At 43.3% G+C, this 12,690-nt stretch overlaps 1 protein-coding gene across 5 annotated transcripts in view; it reads left to right on the forward strand.

Moving 5' to 3' along the window:
* The first annotated feature begins 4,953 nt into the window (after positions 1–4,953).
* NCKAP1 (NCK associated protein 1) overlaps positions 4,954–12,690 on the forward strand; it is a 69,158-nt gene continuing 61,421 nt past the window's right edge. For 4 of the 5 annotated variants that reach the window (XM_061608272.1, XM_061608274.1, XM_061608273.1 and 1 more), the window contains exon 1: positions 4,954–5,418. In XM_061608272.1, coding sequence (XP_061464256.1) covers positions 5,311–5,418 — 108 coding nt within the window. In that variant the 5' untranslated portion in view covers positions 4,954–5,310. Of the gene's footprint in view, positions 5,419–5,876; positions 5,965–12,690 lie in introns of those variants that run through there. The other variant, XM_061608277.1, reaches the window with a different exon arrangement.

Genomic DNA, 12,690 nt, shown 5'->3' on the forward strand with positions numbered 1-12,690 from the left:
CTGTCTATATATATACTAGGGATGGAAAGATCTGCCCATTTCTGTTCTCTCCGTTCCTCATTTTTCAGATCTTAAATTCAGTTCTCCCTATTTCTGCAGCAATTTGCATTTTTTAAAAAGAAAAGTCCTCATGAAAATTCTCCAATGTTTTAGTGTGAATTTCTCCTGATAAACACATTTTTGTAGGCAGTTTTAACAAAGGTTTACATTTTTTGCAAGCCATTTCTTATTATCTATTCCATTTTTAATGTTTTCACTCATATATTCATTTTTATGTGCACTTTCCCGTCATATATGCATTTCTGTAAATGCTGTTTAGTCAGCAAACTGTATCACCAAATTCTAAAAAATGCAAATTTCTAAGGATGGCTGTGTTTTGGTTCTCAGGCTGATTTGGAAAGTACGAATATGATAAAATCTGCTTAAAATGTGAACTGTATCAAAATTCTCATCCATCCCTAATACATACACACAGCCACTGAGAAACATCTGTGGTCTTCTGGAACACTTTTCAAACCTGGCAACAGAAGGATCCTAGTAAGAGTGTTTCAGTGTTAAGACTGCCTCATTCTCCCCAATCTGGCTTTCATAGGTTACTTTCATAGGTTAAACATATTATCTCACATAACGTTCTTAGCAAATTTGGGGGGGGGACACAACTGCACCATATCACCGTACACCTGACAATCTGCCCCTGCCAAATGTGCTAACAAGCTTCCACACCAGCTGTCATGTCTCCGCTGGAGGAATCCTCTTCAGAGGATAACATGGAGCTCCCTGAGCCAAACATCACTGAGCAGCAGCTTGCAACAAGGGGCCGTGAGTTAGATCAAGGGGATCCAGGGCCCTCTGGAGACATTGAGCGTCCCCCACAAGAAATAGATAGTTCCTTCATGGAACCAGAGGTGGATGCCAAGCAGCCAGAGTCCTAGGGAGTACAGGCTCAGCTGGCTGCCAAATGCTGAAGTGCCCGCCTGAGGAACAAAACCCCCCTTGGAAGTAAAGGGTGTAAGCTACTCCTCATGAGTAGACCTAATTCTCAGGCAACACAGATGACCTGCAGCTGTGCCCAGGATGGGATATTATCTTACACTATTTCAGACCATTGGTCCATCTAGCTTAGTATTGTCTACCCTGACCGGCAACAGTGCTTCAGGATTTCAGACAGAAGTCTCCCAGCCCTTTCTAGAGATGCCAGGAACTTTGTGCATGGAAAGCAGATGCTCTGCCACTGAGCTATGGCCCTTCAGGCTCAAAGGCCAGGCACAGGGTGCTGGAACAATATCTTTGCACTAGTTCCCTGATGTGGGTACTCCTGTCTTCTTACTTGTTCACTGGACCCCCCCCCCCATGTTTGACCTTCAAAATATCTTTGTACTCTGCTTCTAGTGCTATCCCTATGCTGGATATTGAACTGTTGTTGGACTGCAATCCTGTCACTGGCCCCTGTCAGCTCGCAGCTGCTCTGCCCCAGTGTCAACTGGAACAGGACACCAGCAGAGAGTGCAGATGTAGAACGTATTAGTTTTACCTATTGAGTTTTCCATGGCAAAGAGAAATCCATATTAAACGTTAAAAAAGTATAGGCAGGCATTCTAATGATGAGAGTGTTTGTTTGTTTTGTTTATAAGACTTCTTTTCTGCCTTTTACCATAAGGTGCCAGGGTGGGTGACATCAGCATAACACACAGTTAAAATAGTTACAATGATAAAAACAAATAAAACTGTTCCAACCAGAATAGAACAATATAAATTCAGCAAAAAGCAGTGGGTCCTACCAAACAGAATAGCTTAACTGTCAAATGCCAAGGTGAAGATGGGCATCTTTAAAGCTATAGAATGAAGATACTGGACACACATCTGTAGGGAGGGGAGAGAGCCCAATTTAGGAGCTGCCACAGAGAAAGCCCTCTTCTAGGCTGCCATTCACTGGATTTCTCAGGGTTGTGGCACTACCAAGAAAACCCCCATAGATTATCATAGCACCCAAGAGGGTCTACAGGGATAGAGGCAGTCTTTCAGATATTTGGGGCCTAAGTAGTTTAGGGCTTTAAGAAACTTGTGTACATGTGCAGCACTGATCCCTCTTAGGGTCTGGAAGCACCCTAAGTGAGTATGTTTATAGTATCATTTATATGGTTTAGTTGGATAGCAGGGAGGGGAGAGAAAATCAATTCAGTTCACATTTAAAGGCAAACTTACTGATTTTGCACTTTTTTGAAACACTACGCAAATGGAAACACTGGCATCCTTTACAATTCACACCTCTCCAAATTTTGCAATGCAGTTCTTCAACCAAGTACAAAAATTCACATACTAGGGGTAAAGGGTGCACACACTGATGTGTGTGTGTGTGTGTGTGTGTGTGTGTGTATATATATATATATATATATATAAACACACACACATATAACATAACATACAAGGATGCATTGTATTATGGAAAATTGCTTTACAAAAATATGTATACTAGGAAAAATTCACACTAAATGGCTAATAAACTTCCATGAGTATTTTTTTTTAAATCACAATATATGGTGAAAATGTGAACTGAACTTAAAATTGGAAACCAAAATTGACAGATTTGTCAATCCCTGCTGGAGAGACACAATAAAGTTCTTTTCTAGCTTTTGAATGGTGCGTCCTCTAACTTTCCATCACATGATGTCAAAAGTCAACTTATAAGTCCACAAATTCTCAACAAGTCAAGAAAAAGGCACTGTTCCCTGCAGCAGAAGCCTTCAGCTTGACTAATCCTGGTTGACTTTTGTTTTGCCACAAAACTCCACAAGGAGGAAGCAATAGTGCAAGTAAGTTCACATCTTTGTGCTACAGAGGAAGAAGTCAGCAGCCTTTATAAATATGTTGCCTTTGCTGAAGGCTATATGAGACTGTTCTGATCAGCTGTGACGCCCATTTCATCCCCAAGAAGAGGAGAGTGGTTTATGAGAGCTCCTGCTTCTGTCAATGAACTCAGAAACCTGCAGAAATTGTTGGATCATTTGTTAGGGCCTTGTCCAAATAGGCTGAATATTGTGTGTTTGCACTTCTTCTTGTTTTAGCTTAAGTGTAGATTTATGGAATTTGTTCAGATCATAGCCACCATTTTGTCATAGTTCTCTATTCGTTCTGTCAGCTCCAGCCAGCACCGTCTTCTATTGATGTGCCACATGTTAGGATGCTTTCCATGAAACAGTGACTCTGTTGTGTCTCTAAGGCAGCCTTTCCTGACTGAGTGCCTTCTAGATGTTTTTGAAGACAACTCCCTTCAGCCCAAGCCAACATCTGGAGGGTAGCAGGTGAAAGAAGGCTGCTATAAGGAAGGCTGCTGACATCTTTCTTTGAAAAACATCTGAAGAACTTGTGATTCTAAATGGCAAACATTCAAAATGGAACCTCGCAAAGAATGTGATAAATGAAGTCAATTTAGCATTCTTCTTTGTCAAAAGCATTTGCTAGAAACCGCTTGAAGCACCTATTCTGGAAAACACTTTGGCTCCCATCACTTTCAGAAGATGCTCTAGTGGTGGAAGTATATATTTTCTCTTACTATAGCTTTATTAAGCTTAAGTTCTAGCCTGTATTTTCCCGTAAAAGTGAATCTTTTTTCATTTTTGCATTCCAAATGAAATTGTGACAGTCAATGCAACAGATTTCCCAACATCTTACAACTTTTGCCAGGCTATCACTAGCCTTCAAACAATTTGTGAAGCAGAAAAAGTAGTAGGGATTGCAAAAGAAAAAAAAAGAATCTTGAGACAGAAAGACCCACAGATTGCCATATTAAGTTACAGGTAAACACTGCTAATAGCTACTTGATACAGACCAGCAGAATTGCTAACAGCAGCAAATCAGAACACCAGTTCCAACCTTAAAGAAGAATCTGACCTGAAAAAAAAATGGTGCTCCAGTTCCCAAGCTAAGAGAAACTAGGAATGTTTCTATAACCAACACAATTCAGTGCAAGAACTACCAGGTGTTTCAACAGTGCCAAATAAGTAGTTGTTTCTTTAAATAAAAGGGGAATGTGTGGATAATATCGTTATATGGTCTCCTCACTAGGGGGTGCTGAACTTGGTTGTTATTGGGGTGGAGTCAGGAGTTTCATGTGTCTGTTCTGTTCTAGCTTCCTGACTGGTGTGTCTTGCATCAGGGATGGAAAACTATGGTCCTCCAGATTTTGGAGTACAGCTCCAATAATTCCTGACCATTATCTGTGGAGAGAGCTGGAATTTAACATCTGGAGGCAGTGGTAGATGTCTTGGAGGGGTTGTGCTGCTTACCAGATCTCCCTCTGGCCAAGTTGCTGATTCATACCTGAACAAGGAGGGGCAAAGCAGCAGCAAGGATGGTGTGGTGCAAATAGCAAAGCTAATCTGGTGCATTTGCACCTACCTCTCTCTAACCTGGCACACAGCAGCAGCTCTGCCAGAGGGAGATCAGGTAAGCAACAGAACCCCTCCACACCATCTGCTACTGCCTAGAGAGGTCCACAGGTCTTCCCTTCCCTGAGCTAAAGCCTTTTTATGACAGCAGGCAGAAGACTGCAGTCTCAGGACACACTTATGTGGGCATAAGCCCCACTGTAGTCGGTGGGTCTTACTTCAAAGCAGAAATCCCTGCATAAGGTTATGACCTTCTCGCTGGCCCTCACAAAGTTGTTATCCTATTTTGGCTGTTAACATCCACAGGAGCTTTGTACTGTAAAGCAAACAAGGACTCAAAACAAAACAGAAAGAAGTTATGATTTCTTTTAAAAAACGTCGCCACCTTAGAAACAGACAACAAACGGGGTAGTCAAGGTAGGGGCCCTCACTAGCGTCCATCCACAACGCGCTATTACTCATCCCTCCTTATCCTGAAACGGAAGCTCTTCTGCCATGTTTCCACCTTTGAGGGGCAGCAGAGAGACGCATCACGTGGGGCGCAGGAGCCCGGCCTCTCTGTGGGCAGCGGCCGTGGGAGAGCCTCTGCTGTTGCTGCCGCCGCCGCCGCCACGCCTAACGAAGCCTGAGATTGGCAGCTGCAACGCGGGCAGGGGGACGACGACGAGGGTGGTGGCGGCGGCGGCGGCGGCGGCAGCAGCAGCAGCCGCAGGGGGGGGGAAAGGCAAGGAAGCCGGGCGATGGAGGCGCTGTGAGCGCGGTCGGAGCTGCCTAGCGGGAGTGACGAGGGGTGGGTGGGTGAGTAGGTAGGTGGGTTGGCGAACGCGAGAGAGTGCGCAAGCGGGGAACCGTCCTTTCCCTGTAGTAGCAGCAGCAGCAGCAGCTTAGCAGCCTCGGCGGCCCCTCTCTCTGTCTCTCCCTCAGGATGTCGCGCTCGGTGCTGCAGCCCAGTCAGCAGAAGCTGGCAGAGAAGCTGACCATCCTCAACGACCGCGGCGTCGGCATGCTCACCCGCCTCTACAACATCAAGAAGGTGCGCGGGCCCGGCTGCGGGGAGGGGTGGGGGAGCGGGGAGGTGAGAGGCGGTCTGGGGGGTCCCTCAGAGTATGTCCCTCACCCGCCGTTAGGTTAAAGATGGGCGACTCGCTTTCCAAGCGCCTCTTCCCTTCTCTTTCGTTGTCTGGCCTGGCCGCTGGCGGCTGCCAGCGCACACGGCCTAACTAGCTCTTATCCTCAGCGCGCATTTCCCGACCGCCCTGAGAGGAGGAGGAGGAGGAGGCGGCAGCAGCAGCGGCTCCTGCCTCTTAGTCAGCGAGGCCTGCTGGGTGTGGGAACTGTTTCGCTCTGGGGCGGAGGCGCCGATGGCCAATATATAAACTCCCGTTTCCTTTACGCAAAGGCCCACTGGGATGGAAGGGGGGGGGTTGCCAGTATGGAATGGGCCGGATGCGCCATCTGGCTTTATCCATCTGCTCTTCCCCCGTAGAAAGGGGAGGAGATAAAGGTGGTTGTTGTGAGGAAGAACCTTCTTTTCCCAAGTCAAGCTCTACTAGTCTCTGTTTTCGAAAATGGGTTCAGAGTAAGGGTAGCTGTCTTCCATATGTAGTATGTAATTTAAAATGAGTTCCATACACAAAATAAGGAGGATCTCGTCAGTCTGCACTATTCCTTATCTACACCTCACTTATAAGTCATGCAGCCACAGAGAGAAAATTAACCTCTTCCAATTGTCCAATTAATAACAAAAGTGGGTATTATAATTGAATGATGTGCTGCCTCATTTGAAGTAAAAGGTTATTTAGAAAGGTAACGCTACTTGGTGAACATGAATGCTAACAGTTGTTATGTACTGCTTGGATCGTTGCTTGCCAAAAAAGAGGAGACATTTTGACAAAGGAAAGTTAAAAGAGATTTTTTTGACAGGGTTTGCTTCCAATGGTGGCGACACATCATTAAACTTGATAACCAACCCACAGTGTTAATGTCTTACAAAAAGTGATGTTCTATTCTCCCCTTGCTCCTCACAGTTCATAACAGCCATGCAATTTTGTGAGAGTTTTCAGCTGCAAAATGTTGAGATTTAATTTTTTTTTAAATAACCGTGTGACTATTTTTGTGGTAACAATTTCATATATTGCAACTGTACTATGGAAATAATAAAATAGTTTTAAAATACATGTGTTTCTTAAGTTAAACATAGTTTTCTTCAAGTATTAAGGTTGTCAAATTTGGGCATTTTTACCTGAAATTGCATTCTATTGAGTTTAATAAGAATGTGCTTAGGATTCCAACCAGGGTGGATTTTTTTATATATGAGAAATGTAGCATTTCTTTCTTAGATGCTACATAGTGTTATTTCTGTAAATTATGTATGGTCAGTGTCTTTATATTTTAAAGCTATGTAAGGTGTACACTGACTTGATTACAGGACTTCAGAAAGAGAAATGGACAGAGTTTTGGTTTTTTGGCTTGGCTACAAAAAACTTTTGGTGTACCACCTAGTGCCTGTTAGCTGCTAGAACTGTGATGCGCAATCCTGGACTTAATTCTGCAAGGCACTTAGAGTCTGAAGCATGAGTAAGTAGGATCACTTAACACAGATTAATAGTTCCTTAACTGTTAAACAGATTCTGAGCGTGTACCTTTGCTTGGTAAATTTAAAGTACATCCATGGATCAGAGGGTTTCTAGATTAAAATAGAAAGAAAAGAAACAGGATATATGGACTGAAGTCAGGGCATTCCTGCTCAAAAGAATGTTATATGGCATTAAGAATGTTTGATTTTAGGAAAAGTTGAAGGTGCCTTAATGAAAACGTTTGTGCTAATGATAGTTTATTAGCATGGAAATGTTGCTGGGAAGGCTTGTAAATGGCAACTTCAGGTCTTCTGTGGTGAGTAAAGATCTAGGAGACAAAGCATGCAAACTTCACAAAAGGTTTTTTTTCCATGTCATCAGTATACTCCCTATCAAATGGCTAACCTCTCTAATATGTAAGGTCGATTGTCCTGCAATCCTGCACATATAAGTGAAAGTAACTCCCATTGGACCTTTACTTCTGAGTAGAGATTTATAGGATTGCAGTCTTGTAAGCTTTTTTGTAAGGCTGCTTTTATGTATCAAAGGTAGTGTACATTTTAAAAATTAGCCTAACATCAAAAGAGCTTCTATAATTTGTATTCCAAGCTCATAAAATTTTATTCTAAATCATGTTTGTGTTGTTTGAATTTTGTACTATTTTAGCTTTATTCCCATAGTGTAGATTCAAAGCCTGAATATTTTCTTTTTTGGAAAAAAGGGAAGGGGTACATGACTTAAAGCTTCTGCCCCACTTTTGAAGCATGGTTTTGAATATCTCCCCTGTCAACTTCCAACTATATTCCAATAATAACTTAATTAGAACATCTACCAGAATTGTAGGTTTGTCACCCAGGCCCAGCGTAAAAAGTTCATGAGTGCTGAGTAGAAAACAAGGGCCATTATAAACGGGTATTTGGAGCAGTTCAGCTTTCTACCAGTTCATAAATTCATTTGGTAGTTAATGTGGATTGCAATTTTGTATCTGAATGTTTTTGAAATTGTTATCATATCTGGAGGACCAGTATGTATAGCAGTGACTTTTCAGACATCTCATTGGTGTGGTCTAAGCAGGAGATGGAGCAAAAAGGATGGCATTCATGGAAATTTGAATAGTGCAGTCTTGTTATTTCTCAAGCTGTTGCAAAGCCCTTGAGACACACAAATGTGGAGGAGGTTTGCAGTTTTCACAGTATCTTTTTTGCTTGTCACACAATTTACTGCAGAAGCAAAGTATATATCTTCAGTGCTACTGAGTATTTTTTTGTTTTGTAGGTTCTTTAAATTGACAAGAGAGAATTACCAGGCAATATGTGGTTTTGTGGTTAGATGATTGGGTTAAAGTTTTTTTTAGAAAAAAGGAAGTAACTGCAGCTGATTAGTGTTAAGAGGTGGCCTGCTCTTGCTAAAGTAAAGTACTTTGAAGCCCCATTGATTTTCAGAGTTTACCTTTTGCTTGTATGTAAAAATTGGGTGGATTAATGTTTTAAATTCACACCTATGTGTATATATCATTATCTCTCTTGGCCTAAAATGGAAGTTCCCTCCCCCTTCCTGCATCAATTAGCTTCTGGTTTTATTCTAGTTAAACAATAGTTTTGGCATTTGCTAGTTGCAATAGCACAAGTCCACAGCCTCTGTCTAATGTTATCTTTTTAGCCAAAAAAAGCTAATTCATCACTGTTTTTCAGCTGCAATATAAAGGGTTGATAAAATAAAACCACCATTTCTTTTATGTTAACACTATTCATTAAAAAACACACAGTAGGAATGCTCATGGAAACACTCAATGTACTGACAGTTACAGAATTTAGTGCTATATGTTCTCTAGAAATTGAGGCTTTTGACAGGTTTTATATCAGCCGTATTTGAAAGGAGAGATATATTATGGCTAGGAAAATAAACCAGGGTCACATCTTGGTTTATTAACCGGCATGGATAGAGTAGTTCTACCCAGGTAGATATGTCAGGGGTAGAGTTCCCAGGTTCATGACCTGAGACTAACCCTGTATCTTTAGGAGAAGAGAAAGTCAGCCAAGCGCAGATACATCTTTAAAAGTTGTGCAGGGGGAAGGGAGAATTCCACCTTGTGGTTTTTCTCATTACAGTGTTGCAAGAAAACCTGCACTTGGCTGACTTTCTCTTCTCCTAAAGATACAGGATCAGTCTCAGGCCATGAACCTGGCAACCCTAATCAGGGGGCATATGCATCCTAACTGCTTCTGGCCAGTGTGTGGATGGGTGTTGTGGGGGTGGTGTAAACCTTCATTTTTTTGACTTCTATGGGGTAAATTTAGTTATACCTGTATTTTTGGTGGTGTAAGTTCCACTGAGCTCTGTTGGTGGGACCACTGCATGAAGGGAGTTAGGATACAGTGTAACTTTGTTTTAACTTTCTCCCTGTCCCCAAAACATTCATTCCTTTTGACGTGCCCTTTCCCCCTTCCCCACACTGGTGGAACTTAAGCCAGTAGGGCTTTCCCTCAAGATATACCCTATCAGCCCAGTGCTATCTATGGTCTTAAGAACACCCATTTCATCATTTTCACTACTGATGGTGAATTTTGAATAGTAGGAACAATTGCAGACAGGAAGCACATAATTACATATCATTTTATCCTGGGCAATGTTTGTAGCCAGTCAAAAGTGTGAAATGGCCAATACAGTAATGTCCTTTATATTGAAATATAGGGCTTAGATGAAATTAGATGTGAATCAGATAGCTTCATTCTTACCAGAAGTAGATTTATATGGACTTTTCATTATGTTTTTACAGTGTTCCAGTACCTTAGGTATTGGGAGTCTTGAATATGGAAGGTAGTCAGTCACTTTTTTGGTACTAAGACTTGATGCTGCTTAGTCAGGGCACCAGCCCTTTTGCCACTCTGGGATTTGGGCCTGATTGTATGAATCAGGAAAAATATTAAACCATTGATCCTCTAAGGCGAGGATGGACAACCTCAAGCCTCTAGGCCTTTTTCCAGCCCTCACGACTCTCCCCCTTGAGTGCTTTTCCCTTGCTATAATGTGTCCTTGAACAGCAACAATATTGCTTGCTTGACTAGATGAAAAGGTGTGGCTGGATGGAAAGATGTGAAGGGGGGAGTGTCTGTAGAAACCTGTATGGCTGGAATGTAACCCTGGTCCTGCCCATCACTGACATGCAGCCCCCTCCCAGAAGTGAGGAACTTGGCCCTTTGGCAGAAAAAGGTTCTCCACTTCTGTCGTAAGCAATGATGTGTGGTGATTTTTTTCCAGTGCTTTATTTTTCTGTGGAAAATTTTCCGTTTCATAAGTTCATTAACGGCAAATATATATTGGGCAAGCTTGACAGTTTTCAAAAATTTTACCTTTGTTTACAAAATACAAATAAAATAAATATGCTAAACTAAGGCATAAGAAAATTTCGGAGCACAGTCTTGTCCTGTTTTGTTGGATGAGCTTCAGTTGGTTCAACTCGAGGACGTGGACAAGGTGCTTGGACAGGTACGTGCAACCACTTCGGTACTGGATCCTTGCCCCTCCTGGCTGATAAAAACTAGCAGGAATGGAACAGGTAGCTGGGCCAAGGAAGTGATAAATGCCTCTTTACGAGAGGGAGTGGTCCCGGGCTGTCTGAAAGAGGCAGTGGTGAGACCACTCCTGAAAAAGCCTTCCTTGGACCCAGACAATTTTAACAGCTACAGGCCAGTGGCGAATGTTCCATTCCTGGGCAAGGTCTTGGAACGGGTGGTTGCTGGCCAGCTCCAGGCGCTATTGGATGAAACTGATTATCTAGATCCATTTCAATCGGGTTTTAGGCCCGGTTTTGGCACTGAGACAGCCTTGGTCGCCCTGTACGATGACCTATGTCGGGAAAGAGACAGAGGGAGTGTAACTCTGTTGATTCTCCTTGATCTCTCAGCGGCTTTTGATACCATCGACCATGGTATCCTTCTGGAGAGGCTCGCGGAGTTGGGAGTTGGAGGTACTGCTTGGCAGTGGTTCCGCTCCTACTTGGCGGGTCGTCTCCAGAAGGTAGTGCTTGGGGAACATTGCTCGACACCGCGGGCTCTCCAATATGGGGTCCCGCAGGGGTCAGTTTTGTCCCCCCTGCTTTTTAATATCTACATGAAGCCGTTGGGAGAGGTCATCAGGAGTTTTGGAGTGCGTTGTCATCAGTATGCTGATGACACGCAGCTCTACTTCTCCTTTTCATCTTCTTCAGGTGAGGCTGTCGATTTGCTGAACCGTTGCCTGGCCTCGACAATGGACTGGATGAGAGTTAACAAACTGAAGCTCAATCCAGACAAGACTGAGATGCTGTTGGTGGACGGGTTCTCTGATCGGATGGTGGATATATACCCTGTCCTGGACGGGGTTACACTCCCCCTAAAGGACCGGGTTCGTAGTCTGGGAGTCTTTTTAGACTCTTCCCTCTCACTTGAGGCTCAAGTAGCCTCGGTGGTTAGGAATGCGTTTTACCAACTTCGGTTGGTAGCCCAGCTACGTCCCTATTTGAGTAAAGAGGACCTTACATCAGTGGTACATGCTCTGGTAACCTCACGTTTGGATTACTGTAATGCGCTTTACGTAGGGCTACCTTTGAAGACAGTTCGGAAGCTACAACTAGTGCAAAATGCGGCGGCCAGATTGCTGACAAGGACCAAGCGGTCCGAGCATATAACACCTGTTCTGGCCAGCTTGCATTGGTTGCCAATATGTTTCCGGGCTAGATTCAAAGTGTTGGTATTAACCTATAAAGCCTTATACGGTGCGGGACCACGATACCTTGCGGAACGCCTCTTCCGATATGAACCGGCCCGTGCACTACGTTCTGCTACGAAGGCCCTCCTCCGGGTTCCAACTCACAGGGAGGCCCGGAGGGTGATGACAAGATCTAGGGCCTTCTCAGTGGTGGCCCCCGAACTATGGAACAGTCTCCCTGAGGAAGTACGCCTGGCGCCGACTCTGCTTTCCTTCCGGCGCCAGGTCAAAACCTTCCTATTCTCTGAAGCATTTTAAGTTACATTGATCTAATTTTAATAATGTTTATTGTATTGTTGATTGTATTTTAATATTATTTTGTTATTCATTGTATTTTTATACTATTTTATGTTCACCGCCCAGAGAGCTATCGCTAGTCGGGCGGTATATAAATTTAATAAATAATAAAAATAATAATAATAAAAAATTTCCTGTGGTGAATTACCCTAATTTGCATAAGAAAACTTTCCAGACAACCAATAGAGCTGGCTGTAATGAAAGAGCTGTGGTATATAATAATTAGTATTGCAGAAGGAAATATATCTGCTTTGAAATACCAGGGCATTCTTGGTTTGCTAGGGAAGGCACTTTGCCTTTGTAGCATAATTATTTTCCAGAGTAACATTCTGAGTTATGCAGGTTTATGTTCTCCGATTTTGCAATGATGCGACTAGCTTCTTTCTCTCTTTATCCCTGTTCGTTCTGGCTGGTGAGAGCCTGTCCAGGTGGGTCCAGGATGTGGTGAATTGGTCTCTATGTGATGAATTGGTCTGTATGTGACAGAGTGGTGCCTGCTTCCTTAAACAAGCGGTAGTGTGTCCACTCTTCAAAAAGCCCACCCTGGACCCAGCCGTTTACAATAATTACCACCCAGTTGCAAATACCTCCTTTCCAGGCAAGGTGGTGGAGAGACTGGTGGTGGAGTAGTTGCAGGAGTTCTTGGAAGATACGGGCTATATAGATCTGTGTCAATCTGGGTTCAT

The sequence above is a fragment of the Rhineura floridana genome, chromosome 2 (assembly GCF_030035675.1).
Source record: "Rhineura floridana isolate rRhiFlo1 chromosome 2, rRhiFlo1.hap2, whole genome shotgun sequence".
NCBI lineage: Eukaryota > Metazoa > Chordata > Lepidosauria > Squamata > Rhineuridae > Rhineura > Rhineura floridana.